Genomic DNA, 16499 nt, shown 5'->3' with positions numbered 1-16499 from the left:
AAAATTTAAAATTTTAAAATATAAAAAATTCAATAGAATTTTATTCGGATAAATAATTTTAAATAAAATGTGGTCAACTACAAAGCTATATAGCTCTTTGAGATCTACAACTTTATTTTTTATTGTTTTATCATCCGAGGTTGTTCGAAGATTTTAAATTTCAAAATACAAGAACTTCAAACTGAATAAAAATATTGTCAATTGCAATGTTATATACCTTTTTGAGATCAATAAATTTGGTTTTGGTCATTTTTCCATCCAAGGTCATTTAAAAATTTTGAATTTTAAAATATAAAAACTTCAAATAAAATTTGTGGGATCCAAATGATTTCAAACAAAAAAAACACCACTATAATGTTGTAGATATCTTAGACATAAATAAAGTTTATCTTCATCTGACTTCGTTTGAAAATATTATATATTTTAGTGTGCTACACCTATTTTTAAGCGGCTCTAGATCTGGCCACATCTACAAATCATTTTTTTGTGATGGCTCTAGATCCCATCGCTGATAAAGATAGGGCATTTCTAGAGAAAATATCAGCCACCTACAAAAGTAGATTTCTAGAGGTGAGCCATTTCGAAAAATAATTTTATAGGCGGTTTTAGATAGAGCCACCATACTAAAAAAAATAGAGACGTTGCTAGCGAGCTGTTGTTGCATGATTGGCTCATCAACTGTTAATCATCTGGTTGGATTAAATGGGTCAAGGGTTTCTTTGAAACGCGGGAGAATTTTCCTATTTTGTGTTTTCCTAAAATGATTCCTATAAAATTCCTGATCCCTATGAAATTCTTCCGTTCCAAACAAATTTTAAGCCTAAACCTTTGAGTCAACCTTTTTGATACTACCGAGGTAAATATATTTAGCCTAAGTTAGTTATTTTGTTTGTATATCTCTGTGTGGGCATTGTTTGAGTGGATGACCAAGGTTCGTTCACGTATAATTTCTAGATGAACATAGAAATGTTACATGGTGTCCTTTTTTCACGTAATACCTGTGAGATGTTACATGACGTACTTTTTCATCTTTTAAACAATACTTACGAGAATGGTGTATCATAGGTTGTTCATGTAGTATCTGTGAGATGTTCTGCGATGTATTTTGATTGTCCCAACAGAATCCAGGAGATTCTCTTTTTCCTACTATTGGACATGAATATTATAAAATATCATTCACACAAATCTAAAATTTATATTATCCTAAATCTGAAATATTGGTCTACTCTTATAAACACCAAACATTTCCTTACCTTATGAAGGTGGAACAATTTGTCCTTAACTTACAGTGTGTTTTGTTTCCCATAAAATGCAAAATACAAACTGCCAACTACTCCCTCTATGCCAAATTATAAGACGTTTGACTTTTTAATCCTAAGTTTGACCATTCGTCTTATTCAAAAAATTTATACAAAAATAGTCAAATTTAAGTCATTATTGAAGAACTTTGATTAATAAACCAAGACACGACAAAAGAAGTGATATTTTGCATAAAATTTTGAATAAGACGAGTGGTCAAAATTGGTGACAAAAAAAGTCAAACGTCTTATAATTTAGGATGAATTAAGTGCTTTTGAATGATGGAATACAAAATGCCAAAAAAATTAGAGTTATATTTAGTTCCATTCAAAATACAGAATTATTGCCCTTATGAAGGCCTCTTGGGGCTTTTTTTTTTGCCTCTTGAGGCCAAAATCAAAAATGAAGAATAGCATCCTTTTTACCAAAAAAAAAATTTGCATGGTATTTAGTTCTATTATACAAAATGATGAACCAAAACCTAAATTTTTTGAGACGAAAGAGGAACTAAACAGCCTCTTAGAACATTGTACATCCTTAACAAAAATAAAATATTATATCGTTATAAGAATATTCTTCAATAAAAAATATCTATATATACATAAGTGGAGCCTTGCGTGAAGAATTTATTATAAAAATACATTTGCAATCCAAATCCAAATTTAATTGAATCTTTAGCCTAAAATCTATGTTTTTTAATTTACTTATATTACTAAATATCGTTCACATAAATCTAAAAGTTATGCAGTCCTAAACCTGAAATATTGGTCCTAAACATCGAACATTTCCTTACCTTATGACGGTGGAACATTTTGTCCTTAACTTAGAACATTGTATGTGCTTAACAAAACAAAAATATTATATATTTATTATGAGAAAAGTATTCTTTAAAAATTTTATCTAAATATACTTAAGTGGAGTCTTGCTTTGAAGGATTTTTATAAAAATACAATGGTGCTTCCAATTTTAATTCAAATATTTAGCATGTAAACTAAGATTTTTAATTTTTTATATATAAAAATATGACGTCTAGCTCCGGGCAAAAAAAACATGACATTGCGTCCAAGAGTCTTTCTTAAAGTCATTCTTTAAACTCTCATCTCATTTGGAGAGCCATTTAAATATAATTTTTTTTCTCCAAGTGTCTAGCTTCAATCATAATAAACTGTTTGGTACTGTAGCTGTAGTAAACTAGAAACAGCTCTGGCTTCAATCAGCCGAAAATGAACTTAACGACTAGATGAGCTGGTGAAGATTTCTGAAACTGGCTGCTGCTATTGTAGAGGAGCTGAAACCCTAATAGTTTGCTACAGTGGAGGCGGCAAGCTTGAGCCCCTAGTAGGAAGATTTTACTCCAACGCAGCTGAATCCATTGCTGTGCTGCAGGCACCTCTGAACACATGTTGGCTTGGTTCACAGCCGTGAGTGGAAGCATAAGTCCAGTGCTTATCTACTTAGGATATTTATCTAGAGTAGTTGGTGGCTGCTGTGTCAGCATCTTATCTTTATAGCATCTACTTTAGCATTTTAGAATATACTATAATCCTCTTAAGGACCAAGCAAGCTATCCTATATGTATCCTCAACCTGCCATAGTTGTGGTCAGGCTAATGGAATGGAAAAACTAGCCTCAAATCCTGATTTGTCTCCAACAATTGGTATCTAGAGCCTAGTCTCTTCCCTGGGGTTTTTCCCTCTACCAATCCTCAACCCGTAGCCATGTCCCGTCCCAATCGCTCCCCTTCCCTCTCCTCCCACGGCTCCACTGCTTCCAGCGGACGGAGGAGGATGTCCCTGTCGACTGCGGCTGCGTTGGACGCGGCAGAGGGGCGCGAGCATGAGACACAGGAGCGGGCAACTGCTCGAGCACAGCGGCTGGCTGCCGCCGAGCTGGTAGCAGCGCGGGCAACCGAGGAGGCCGCGGCTGCTGCGGCTCGAGCAGCGACAGCACAGACAGCTGCCCTGCGCGCGCAAGCAGAGGCGTCTTCGTCCACAAGCGGGCTGAGGAGGCGGAGCAGGAGGACACGAGCGTGCGGGGCGAGCATCTGGACGCCCAACACGGGCGTAGCTTCGCAGGCGGCCTAGACGCAGGACGCAGGCGCGGCTTCTACAACGATGGCCTACGCGTGGATTAGGTCAACCGCGAATAGGCGGATGTGGGCGCGCGCGACAGTCTATGGGGACATGACGCAGATGCAGACCGGCTCATGGAAGAGCGCATCTTCGACCGTGGAGGACGCAGCATCGACGACCTGCGCGGACACGGGTGCAACCGAGACCTGCACGTGGTTCTACGAGGCGCAGGGGATCGGCGCGGCCTCAACAACGGCCTGGAGGACCTGCACGGCTTTGACGTCCCAGGCGGACACGACCACGTGGGTGACCTGGACGCAGGAGCACGAGCTGACGCATGCCGCGACACGAATGCGGGCCCACGTGGCTTCAACGGACATGAGGCAAGGAACCGACGCGATGCTAGAGCCTAGCTGGAGCGTGATCCGTGCCATGATCCTCAGATCGACCGTGCCCTGGAGGCCCAGCGACTCCAGGAGCAGACAGCGACGCTGGAGGCACGACGCAACTTCGACCGGGTGTATGGCGGACGGGACGCTGGTGCGTGGAGCCCTCACAGGCGGCGTGCCTCCTCTTCACCAGATCAGTGCCATGGTCGCCGTGGTCGGCCCGACTCCTTCCCCGTCATGCATACCGTCGTCAAGGATGCCTGTGGTGGATGGCCCATGCTCACCAAGACCAACTACACTGAGTGGTCCATGGTGATGAAGGTCAAGATGCAAGCGCGACACATGTGGGATGCAGTTCGGTACAGCGACGTCGACTTCAGCGAAGATCGGCAGACGCTTGAGGCGCTTCTTGCTACTGTTTCAACGGCGATGCAATCCTCCATAGCGAACAAGTGGACCGCCAAGGACGCCTGGGACGCCATCGCCTCCGCATGCATCGACAGCAATCGCGCCCGTAGGTCCACACTTCAGAACCTGCTTTAGGAGTGGCAAAACTTGGCTTTCAAGCCGGGTGAGGACATCGACGATTTCGTTCTCCACCTCAACTCCCTGCAGCAGCAGTTGGCTCGACAAGGAGAGAGTCGTGGAAAAGCTCCTTCATGTCGTCCCCAAGAAGTACATGCAGCTGGCTCTGTCGATCGAGACACTGCTGGACTTCACCGAGCTCACGATCGAGGAGGTGATGGGTTGCCTTAAGGCCGTCGACAACCGCGAGCTCCCTCAGAGCCGGTCACCATCGGTGGCAAGCTTCTCTTCACCGAGGAGCAGTGGCTCGCCCGCCAGCGCGAGCGGAAGAAGAGAGAGACCTTGGGTTCTTCGACTTCGTGGTTGTTGAGCAGCCGCAAGCGTCGACCGCGCAAGCGGGACAAGGCATGTGGTGCCGCTCCCGGCGGTGCCGGTGTTGTGCGCAAGGCTACCAGCGATGACATATGCAATAACTACGAGAGGACCGACCACTAGGCCAAGGACGGTTGGCACGCGAAGCGCGGCGATCAGGCACATGTCACACAAGCGTAGGAGGGTGACGAGGCGGCTCTGTTCTTCGTACATGGGAGCATCGAGCCGCACTCCTCTCCCATGCTGACAGCCGCTGCGCTCCACCTCGATGAGTTGCGGGCCCATGTCATCCTCAACAATGGGTCCATCAGCGACGACAAGATCGACGAGTAGTGCCTCAACACCGGCGCCACTCAGCACATGACCAGGCGGCGAGAGTTCTTCTCTAAGCTTGATCCCGGTGTTCGAGACTCCGTCAAGTTTGGGGATGCCTCCGTCGTGGAGATCAAGGGCATTGGCTCCGTCGTCTTCATCGCCAAGACCGATGAGCACCGACTGCTCACCGGTGTCTACTACATTCCCACGCTGAGGAACTCCATCATCAGCTTGGGACAACTAGATGAGAATGGCTTGCACGTGGAGATCGAGGCTTGTGAATCTAGGATCACCATTGTCGCCTTCTCACCAAGGTGAACAGAGGTGCCAATCGCCTCTACATCCTCCATGTACAGGTGGCGCAGCCCACGTGCCTTGCAGCCCGCTACGACAACGCTTGGCGGTGGCATGAGCGCTTTGGGGACCCCAACTTCGAGGCCCTAAAGCAGCTCGACAACAAGGAGATGGTGTAGGGCATGCCACGACGAGCACGTGGAACAGTTCGGCGACACCTGCGTCCTCACCAAGCAGTGGCGGCTCCCCTTCTCTCGCCAAGCAAGCTTCCGCGCTAAGCAGAAGCTAGAGCTCATGCATGGTGACCTCTACGGTCCCATGACACTAGCTACACCTGGAGGTCGGCGCTTCTTCCTGCTACTTGTCGATGATGTGTCCCGCTACATGTGGGCAGTCCTGCTCGACACTAAGAGCGGACGCCATCAAGTTGATGTGGAGGAGTGCGGCCGCAAGCTTCTTGTGTTTCGCACTAACAACGGCGGCGAGTTCAAGACGGCTAAGTTCACGGCGTACTGCGTCGATGAGGGGATCCAGCGCCACTTCTCTATGCGGTACACTCCACAGCAGAACGATGTCGTGGAGTGCCGCAACCAAACGGTGGTGACCACCGCTCGCGCCCTCCTCAAGCAGAGAGGGATGCCGACCATCTACTGGTGAGAGGCGGTGATGACTGTCGTTCATCTCCTCAACTGCTCGCCCACTAAGGCATTTGATGGCAAGACATCGTGCGAGGCTTGGCATGGGCACAAGCCTATGGCGAGCCACCTCCGCATGTTCGGCTACCCCCGCCTACGCCAAGGAGCTCAACCACGTCGGCAAGCTCGATGATAGGAGCATGCCAGGAGTCTTCATCGGCTACACGGAGGGCATCAAGACCTACCGCATCCTCGACCCTATGACACAGCGCGTCTGCATCTTTCGGGACATCGTGTTCGATGAAGGGCGAGACTAGGTGTGGGACAAGGCGGTGGACGATGCCTTGACTTCAACTCTCAGAGACTTCGTCGTCGACTATGTCCACTTCGAGGGAGCCGAGGGAGCTAGCAGCTCATCCTCACCGAGCTTGTCCACCTCGGCACTCGGCCCACCATCAGCTTCGGCGAGTCCTCTACCGTCGACAACACCAGCCACCACCAGCTATGCCCCTCTCTCCAACATCGACGGCGCCCCACTCTCCTACATCAGCTCCGCACACTCCCACACTGGCACCAGCTCCTACACCTTTGGGATCGGCGCCGACAGCTTCAGTCTGTGATGAGCAGCGCACGATGCAGTTTGCCACTCCGCTGTCCAACTACGACGATCGCGTCGATGCATACCATGACGACGAGCCTCTGCGCTACCGCACCTTGGACAATATCTTCGGTGATCAGTCCGGCCTTGGACTGGTGATCCATGACTTCGAGGCGGAGCTGCACCTGGCACACGACGACAGCAAGCCCCGCTCCTTCGCCGAGGCAGAGGGAGACACGGCATGGCGCATTGCAATGCAGCAGGAGTTGGATGCGGTCGAGCAGAACTGGACGTGGTAGTTGGCGGATCTTCCTGCCGGTCACCGCGCCATCACCCTTAAGTGGGTCTACAAGCTCAAGAAGGATGAGGCTAGGGCGGTGATCAAGCACAAGGCACATTTGGTGGCACGCGGGTTCGTCCAGCAGGAGGGAGTCGACTTTGACAACGCCTTTGCGCCCGTCGCGTGGATAGAGTCCGTTCGTCTCCTCCTCGCACTAGCGACCCAGGAGGGTTGGCGACATGGACGTCAAGTCCGCCTTCCTCAATGTTGACCTGAAGGAGGTCTACATCCACCAGCCACCGAGATTCATCATCCCCAACAAGGAGAACAAGGTTCTTCACCTGCACAAGGCCCTCTACGGCTTGCGGCAGGCGCCCCGAGCTTGGAACGCCAAGCTGGACTCCACCCTCAAGCAAATGGGGTTCCAACAAAGTCCTCATGAAGCTATTGTCTACCGACGGGGCAAGGATGGCAATGCCCTATTGGTAGGCGTCTACGTCAACGACTTGGTGATCACCGGCACCAAGGAGGCAGAGGTGCAGGCGTTCAAGGAGGAGATGAAGGCAACCTTCCAGATGAGTGACTTGGGCCTCCTCTCCTTCTACTTGGGGATCGAGGTCCACTAGGATAGCTTCGACATCTCCCTTCACCAGACCACCTACGCCAAGCGCATCGTCGAGTTGGGCGAGCTCACCGGCTACAACCCAGCCTACACTCCTATGGAAGAGAGGCTGAAGCTAAGCCGCGACAGCACGACCAAGGAGGTTGATGCCACACAGTACCGGCGCATTGTGGGTAGCCTTCACTACCTTGTCCACACGCGGCCGGACTTAGCATTCGTTGTTGGTTATGTTAGCGCTTCACGCAGCGACCGATGACAAAGCACCTGCAAGCTGTCAAGAGGATCCTCCGCTACGTCGAGGACACCACCGAGGCACCGACTATGGCTTGCACTACCCGAGGTGTACCGGTGCGTGTACCGGTGTGGAACACTTCATCGGGTACAGCGACAACGACCTCGCTAGCGACATTGACACAAGCAAGAGCACAAGCGGTCTGATTAGCTGGCAGTCACTCAAGCAGCAAGTGGTGGCTTTGTCCAGTTGCGAAGCGGAGTACATCACAGCCACAACCGCTTCGACTCAAGCTCTCTGGTTGGCTCGGTTGTTCGGCGATCTCCTAGGCAGAGACGCTAAAGCATTGGAGCTCAGGGTGGACAGCAAGTCCACCTTGGCCTTGGCGAAGAACCCCCATGAGCGCAGCAAACATATCTGCATCAAGTTTCACTTCATTAGAAGCTGTTTGGATGAGGGGAGCATCAAGGCAAGCTACATCAACACCTAGGATCAGCTCGCCAACCTTCTCACCAAGTCCCTTGAACGCGTCAAGTTCCAGGAGCTTCGCGCCAAGATTGAAATGGTGCAAATTCCCTAGAAGACGCCACACAAGACTTAGGGCGGGAGGAGAGAACGAAAGCATAAGTCCAGACTTTATCTACTTAGGATATTTATCTAGAGTAGTTGGTAGCTACTATTTCAACACCTTATCTTTATAACATCTACTTTAGCATCTTTAGAATATGTTGTAATCCTTTCTTAAGGAACAAGCAAGCTACCCTATATGTATCCCAACCTACCATAGTTGTGGTCAGGCTAATGGAATGAAAAAACTAGCCCCAAATCCTGATTTGTGTCCAACAGTGAGTCGTAACGCGAGCCAAACTTTATGTGTCCGTCCGTCTCATGAGAAAGCATGTATATACACAAAACCACCCGAGGGGGTAAATAAGTGACACTAGATGATGACTCTTGTGTCAAAACTGCAGAATCTATACCACTCACTATCTTTTCAGTTTTTCATACACACAAAAACGGGGAGAGGGAAAGCAAAACAAATCAAAATGAGGGAAAAAAGGAAATAAATATTCGAGGGCAACACAGTAAAAACCTCGATCTACTTTATTCTGTTTTTACGAGAATACAAATCACTCACCATGTATCACTGTATATTGAATAGCTGCTCACTTTTCTTCATCTCTAGTTGAGCTGAAACATCACCCCGTTACACCCGGAGAAAATGTTGTACTCCTTGACGTTGGTCTCCTCCCTCGAGCACGGCTGGGCTCGAGCTATCTGAGCTGGTGCCGGTGCCGTTGAAGGCATCGCTCCACTTTGCTCTTCTTTGGATGTTGCCAGGGAGGGAGCGGCAATCGGCAGGTTGAACTGGAACAAGGAGAAGGGTGTGCTGTCTGTGTCATCACCTTTATGTTTGACGGTGTTGTCTTCTGCACAGCTGGTCTCAGGGACCGACACTGCCTGTTTTAGTTTAGGAAAGAGGGCAGGGCTCTGCTGCCTCTCTTGATTTATCACCACTGGCACTCCGCTTCTACACAGCGGGGTCAGTGGTGGCACTGGCACGGCATGGAAGCTCACTGGGGTCTTGTGAACTGGTTGTGAAGGCAGAAAACCAAATTCAGGGCCAGTGTAAGGATGGATGTTATTGCTGTACTGCATTGGGAAGTCAACACACTGGTTGCCAGTGACTCCATATCCAACAGGGGCCATAGGGCCAGGGTAGAAGTGACCAGGCTGAGGATATGGCAAGTACCCATTTGTTGGAACTGCCAAGGGGTGATTGTGGAACCCCATGAATGGTGACGAGTATGGTGGTGCATGGACCTTCTGTTGGTGCAACATCTGGTCCTGTAAAGGGCCCACCGTAAATCCAAATTGGTTGCCATTAGGAGGGTTCAAGCCTTTCGGTTGGTACTCCCTGAAACCATTTCCTGCACACATCTCGAGTAATGAACGAGAAACATTCTTTGCTGGTGGATCGCCTGGGCTGCTATTGTTTCTGTCTGAAGACTCTTCTGAGTCAGATGTAGATGAAGACTCTACATTCTGAGCACTCAGTGAGGTCATGCTGCTCATGCTGCTATCTCTGTCTCCCTCACTTAGACACGAGGAGCTGTCCGAACTGGTTAAGTTTGTTGTCCTACCAGTGTCTTTTGTCAAGCAGCAAGTTGGCTTATCCACGCATTTAGATCCATCGCTGCAAGCAGACTGATTCTTCTCACCTTGTCTGCATGGTTGATCTGTGTCTGACTTACAGGCTTCTGCAGATATCTCAGAACAGATTTCAGCAAGTGTTTCACACACTACCTCAAGCTTTTCACATTCACTGATATCCTTTGAGCATTCCACTTGATCTGAACCATCAGCAGGCCCAGTAGCACTATTCCCATTCCCTATCTTCTTTCTTGCATCCATTGGCTCCCATACTTGCTTTGGACCTGGGCTCTTGTTTGGTGTACCACCAACACGTCCTCCATTTGACACAGCGAAGCTATCCAGAGGATAGCACCTGCGGTATTGCAACCTGGGTTTCTCAGCCACTGTTTTCCTGGACATCTTTGTATCCCTACTTGATCTAGTTGCTGTGGAAAAATATCTGTAGTCTTCTTGATGGCCACAGCTGCAGGGGTTGTACCTGTCTCTTGTTCGGTTATTTGCATTAAATACAGCATTGTAATTTCTAGTGTTATTTCTGATCCTCTCCCTAGACTGCCATTGAGTATCTCCAGAGTCATCACGGCAATCCTCATACCAATAACTAGCATCTTTATCTTGAGGGAAGTCTCTTCTAAATCTCAGGTTTCTTGATGATTTTGACTCATCACATGCAAATGAGCCATCACAATCTGAGGGAACAAATTCTGCTGTTGCACTGCATTCATGCTCATTGCTTCGTTCATCACTGTCCTTGCTTGAAGATTGATCAGCAGAGGAATCAGGATAGTGTTCCCTGACCACAACATTGTCTTCCTCTTCAATATCTGAATATCTCAAGTCCAGAACATCCTGAGACTCATTATCATTTGGTGCTGCTTGGTTGCACAGAGAAAATGGTGAAAGATCATCTGATTTTTTTGACCGAACCAGTGTTTTTTCCTTATCTCTGTCCTTTCCTTTCAGCCTCTCTTTTCTTCTATTCTTTTTTTCTCTTTCTTTTGTTCTCCTCCTCTCCCTGCGCTCCTCTTCTTCACGTTTTTCTTTCTCTTCTTCCTCAAGAAGCTTGGTCTGCAAGAGTAAATCCATGTTAGCATCCATCACAAAAGGTTAAGCAAATAATCCACAATTCCACATCAATATCTTTTATAACTAGGGCAATTTATGTGTATGCCATTTCGATGTGCTTGCTTTGCTTGTGTCATCCAGACTTGCTATTTGCGTATACAGCACTGGAATTTGTGTGCTCCAATTAAACCACCAGTGGCCTTGGTGTGTGTGCCACTAGCCAGTGACATTCATAAACTCAAACAGCACACACACAAATCATCTCACATACAGACAAATAATAGATTCAAAGATGGCAGATAAGCAAAACAGCAAACTCCCAGTGGCATATCATGGTATCAAATAATCATTATACTGCTCTCAAGGTATCAAATACCTGTTTTTCCAATGTAATTATTTCCTTGCAAGCAACATGAACCCTTTCTTCTAACAGTTTTAGAGCAAGGGACACGAAAACACTATGTGCATTTTGCCGCGCTGTGCCTTCTCTGAAAGCCTTCTCAACCTGTAAAACACACCAACAATTCGCAAGAGATTACTGCTTTGATCTAATTTCTCAAAGATCAATCAACTGGATAGTAGTAAGCACAACTGCTCTGCAGATAATGCTGACTGTATATAATCTTTCGTACAATTAATAAATATCAAGTATGCTGATAAGTGGTAGCATACCCATAAATAGTTACAGTTTAAAAGGGTAATACTGTTTCGGTTGTACTGGCTATTTTAAAAAGAAAACAATACATACTAATTACAGAATGACGTCAACAAAAGAGATATTCAGTGTGCCATATCCAAAAAAAAAAAGTTTCTTCTTCCAACAGGTTGATGTATGAAAGTGAAGACACTCCAGGGTAACACTGTGACACTGAGAAAGCACAAAATGACCATTTTCACTTCATTGAATAATAGTAGACAAACTTTTGTTCTTCAATAACACTTAAGTATGAGCTTTTACTTTCGCAACAGTTGATTCAGTACTATGTATCCAGTGGCATAACTACCTGTTCTTTGAAGATCACTGCAGCAGCATCCAGGAGAAATTCTCTTGCAAGTTCAGGGCTCTTAGCATGCTTCTGTGGATGAGCGATATCACCATCAGGGTCATTGCTGTCTCTGTCCACTACATCATCTTCCTGCTCATGAGTATGTCACTGAATCAGGTTATATGAATTCCAAGAGCCATGCTTGTTCAAGTGCTGAATAACAAAGATTCTGATCATGTTTGATGTTAATGATTTAAATATAAGCCACTTACGTCCTCTTCCTCTGCTTCTTCAGCATGCTCAAAGAAACTTCTAATACTTTCACCTTTGGTAATTGTCACAAATCCATCCCCGACAATTAGCCTCCTGTGAACACATGACTGGCCCTTCAAGGCATGGGCCTTCACACAGAATTCTGTACAGCGGCCATCCAGCCTCCATGCTCTCAGTGTAACAAAATAGTCTTCAAACTGATCAAGATCAAGGCCTTTCCTGTGGACTTGCCCATTCATGCCCACATTTTCAAAGTTTAGAATATCAGATTTTCCTTCATCTGTTCCAATAGCCCACTCGAAATGATGGTAAATTCCATCTTGCTCCAATAAAGATTGATGCCAATCAACAAGAATAGCATCCTCAAACATCTGCAAATATACAAATAAAAAAGTCAACATGCTAACTAGGCAATGTGAATGCAAGATCCTTAACTCTTATTGCTTTTATAGGGAATTTTTCCATATGATATTACCGAAACAGGATGCATGCCCCCAAAGAAAAAAGACAAACAAACATGAGCTAGCAGATAGGAATGATGACAATGAATAGTATCCTCACCTCACACTTAAATGCGGTATCTGCAACACAAAACCAACCAGTGCAGCGAGGTTCCCTTCGCATGCGCTTTAGTTCCTTGAGCTCCTTGAATTCACGAATAACATTCCTTCTGCAGTCTCTGCAGAATCTCTTGCTGTCAAACCTGCACAGGAATTTCATCCAAAACAGTTAGTAAACCATTTAGACATTGACTGAAAATGCATCCATATCCCTACAGGACATCTCATCAAAAGGTTGCATGGGATAACAAAGGTAGAATCACGATACGGTCACTACTCATTACATTTCAGATTGTAGGCTTTTTTGACATTTAAGTATCAGGCAGAATGGTGCAAAGCATAAAAACATTAGAACGAGTATGCTGCAACAGCTTTACAGCATAGCTTTACTGTCATTACCAGTTTCAAGACGAAGGTGATGCATTATAAGAAATAAAATAAAAAGTGGATTTTTATAATGGATTTACCCAGGTTAGAAAAGCAATATGTATCTGTGGATTTATAAATATATAATTGTTGCTATCATCAGGCCCACTGACAATGTAGAATTGTACTAGATTGTTGGCCGCAGTCTCTGAGTATTAGTAGAATCAGCAAATGTTATGTATGGTATTTCAATATTTCATATACCTCAGGATATTTTCTGTTAGCATCAAGAAGCAAATCAACTCATCATCTTACAAAGCAACAAATTAGTAAGTAATGCTAATAACAATTCATGTACATTTAGAAGCTATTCCCTATCAATATCTCATTCTTGTTCATGATAGCACACCACTTAGGGATGCAAGTGGTTTGTCTGCACACCCACAAATAGGTCATTTTAAACGATTAACAGAAACCAACTTAGAATGACCAATTTGTGGGTTCCGAGACAAACCCACTTGTATCCCTGAATCCCTTGCAGCCTTGATAGTACTTGTCACAGTAATTTAGTTAAAAATAGTATAAACATAAGCACCTTTTATACTCACCTGTGCATTAGTCTTTCTATGAAGTCCTCTTCTTTCATCCTTAAAAGAGATGATCTAGTTTCTTCACCTAGAGCTGACCAAAAATCCACCAGAGTATCACAAGAAAGGCGTGCAGTATGCAAAGCACAAGTATCCCGTGTTCCATGGCCCCTGCCATAGTTAGGTATCACTGGGCTAATCCATCCTCTGCCACCGCCACCACATGCATCAGGGTAAAGCATCTCACGTTCACGTTCTCTCGCACGTGCATTGTCAAATACCTAGTCAAAACAATGTGGAGTACATTGGAGTAAGAACTCTAGACTGGTTAAAGAACAACTTCAGAGAAGGAATGCCACAGAAAGATGCCAAAACAGACAATCGGGGAGCACATAAAAATATCAAGGAAGAAGCTCATGATGTAGAAAAGGAAGATAAAGAAAACAAAGGCTACTGTTTCAGGCGTACATTCTGGATCACATGAAGAGATTTTGCATTTATGAAGCAATCAAGAAGAGTTAGGATGCCATCCTTTGTTGTCGAAAGGCCTCCCCAAGGATGAACTGAAGGGTCCTGAACTTCTTCTGCTTCAACTTCCTGAATCCTTGGCTCACATGAACCTTCATGAAGCAGTGACTTCCCATACATGACTATTTGTGTGAAACTTTCCAAAAGCAGCCCATTACACCTTGAACAGTACAGATTCTTGCGAGCATGCTCAATAAGGGTCTGTTTATCAAGTCTTAGCAGCTCGTGTCGTGCACGAGGTGACAGGGCACTCCAAAACTGGAACAAATTGAATTCACAGGAATAAAATATCAGTTACAGTATTCAATTCTGATGTTGAAAACTGACAGTTCTGATGGTATGCATAAAAAAATTATTGCACATCTCAGGGCTGAAGAAAGCAGATAGTGCATTCAAGAAGTCAGCCGCAATCAGTTGATCAATTCAATATACAGAATCATGCCAATCATGAGCTCTCTCTGAGAAAATGTGAAAGTAAGATACATTGACAACCCCCCCCCCCCCCCCCTCTCCTAATTAGCAAAATTGTACAGAGCAACACTTTGCATTAACAGCTGCAATCATCTTTATAACCATTTACCAACACAGGACTCTTCATAAATAAGGTATCTACATCGTCAAGATCATCAGTAATCAACATTCCATTACTACTCAGACCAGAGGTGGTAATAAAATCTGGTTGCCTCAACATACACTAGGAATGACACCAATTCGTACATATGATTCTGCCTGGAATAAAATGTTTGTAGGCCAACCTAACAATAAATATAATGAAATGGAAGAGGAACACAGATACGACCACTAGGTATAGGTACATAGTGTGACAGCTGCAAACAAGTGCGATGGTTAAGGCATAGGTTGCAATGATTTCCTACTCAACATTGCCCTTAACCAAGCACCAATAAGCACTCCATCCAGATTGTCTGCATCACAACTACGGTCAGTTAGCACAGCAGCAAACGTCACCAATAATGTCTCGAACAAATTACATCCATGTGCCTGAATGAGACAAACCAATCTGATGCTCGAGTCAAGAAGCTGGCTGACCAAACCAGGATGGAGTGAATACTCTCCAATGTTTGGTTTGCCGCCACCACTGCTCCTCAGTTTGCACAACACCACCAGTAGTAAGGGATTCAGCTTACAGCACCTTCATTCCTTGTGTTTGTGCAGAAGCGAGACAAGCCAATCTGATCAATCAGCCAAGCAGTTAGCTATGATTGATTGCTTTTCACAATTCAGGCTGCTCCCACTTCTGTGGACAGCTAGCTTAGCAGAAACACACCCGAAAAAGCTCCCTCAACTCAATTCAACACATCCGAATATCCAAATGGGGACAAACCAATAAGATTCTTCAGTCAAGCGCTTGTCCGCTTTGCAATTTTCTCACCCAGCATCACCACAGGGAGTCCACGCCAGCTGAGAAGCCGGAGCAGTCCAACCTAATAGAATCCTCCCACAGGCAAGCAACAAATCAAATCAAACCCTACAGACGAAACCACCCCTCGCAGGAAGCGCCATCCCCAGGCGCGACCAAAAGCTCCGCGGATCGTCGGAGCACGGGCAGGGGCGCGGGGCAGGGCTCGGGAGCAGCTGGGCGGGAGCCTCAGATCCGTGGCGTCGACTCGGGTCAGGGTCAGCGGGCGGGCAGGTGGGCGGGTGAGCAGATCCGATCGGGGCGAGCCCGGGAGGGGCGGTACCTTGTGGAGGCGGTCGAAGGTGATCTCGTCGCGGCGGCGCGACCAGATCGCCGACGAGGAGGACGGCGCCGCCTCCGCGACCATCTCGTGGGTGCTCGGGGGGGTCGCCGGAGGTGGTTGTCCTGGTCGGTCAGCGTCGGGCGGCGGCGGCGTACGATCCGGCGGCCATCGGGCAGGATCGAGCTGGGACGGGAGAGGGATCTGAGATGGGGGAAGAGGGTTTGATAGAAAAAATTTGGCTAGGGACTAGGGAGGAGGAGCAGGAGGATTTCTCTGGTGAGGTGGAGGCGATGATGAGATGAGGTCAGGCTCTGGCAGGCAGGCAGGCAGGCAGGCAGGGGTATGGTGTGGCCTGCAGCGGCACGGCACGGGTGAAAAACAAAAAAACGAAAACAGACTCTGATTTTTTTTTGGCAAAAATCTGGAAAAGGAGGAAAAAGAAAGGGAAGAGGAGAGAGGAAGACATGATGATGACATGATGACGATGAAAGAGAGAGAGAAAAATCCTTAGCATGTCGAGGAAAAAACCATAGATGGTTTTCGGATAGTGAGAGTGAAAGTATATGTGATGTTTAGACGATAATTAGGAGTACTAAATATAAGCTAATTATAAAAATAGTTGTATAATAAGTTATGGCTAATTT

General features: G+C 46.3%; 1 protein-coding gene and 1 long non-coding RNA gene across 2 annotated transcripts; both read right to left on the bottom strand.

Annotated features, from left to right (window-relative positions):
* Positions 8523-16195, bottom strand: LOC8055092. The gene is made up of 8 exons (XM_002464788.2): positions 15856-16195; positions 14096-14413; positions 13649-13908; positions 12676-12817; positions 12114-12485; positions 11860-11991; positions 11232-11360; positions 8523-10858 (listed from the first exon to the last, which is right to left on the bottom strand). The coding sequence occupies exons 1-8, from the start codon at positions 15937-15939 to the stop codon at positions 8816-8818; spliced, it is 3480 nt and encodes a 1159-aa protein (XP_002464833.1). The 5' UTR covers positions 15940-16195; the 3' UTR covers positions 8523-8815.
* Positions 14822-15849, bottom strand: LOC110431652. The gene is made up of 2 exons (XR_002449080.1): positions 15170-15849; positions 14822-15078 (listed from the first exon to the last, which is right to left on the bottom strand). It is a non-coding gene; the product is annotated as an uncharacterized LOC110431652 (long non-coding RNA).

This window comes from Sorghum bicolor, chromosome 1, assembly GCF_000003195.3.
Source record: "Sorghum bicolor cultivar BTx623 chromosome 1, Sorghum_bicolor_NCBIv3, whole genome shotgun sequence".
Taxonomy (NCBI): Eukaryota; Viridiplantae; Streptophyta; class Magnoliopsida; order Poales; family Poaceae; genus Sorghum; species Sorghum bicolor.
Note: the sequence above shows the minus strand (reverse complement) of the source record. Positions and strands in the feature narration are given on the sequence as shown.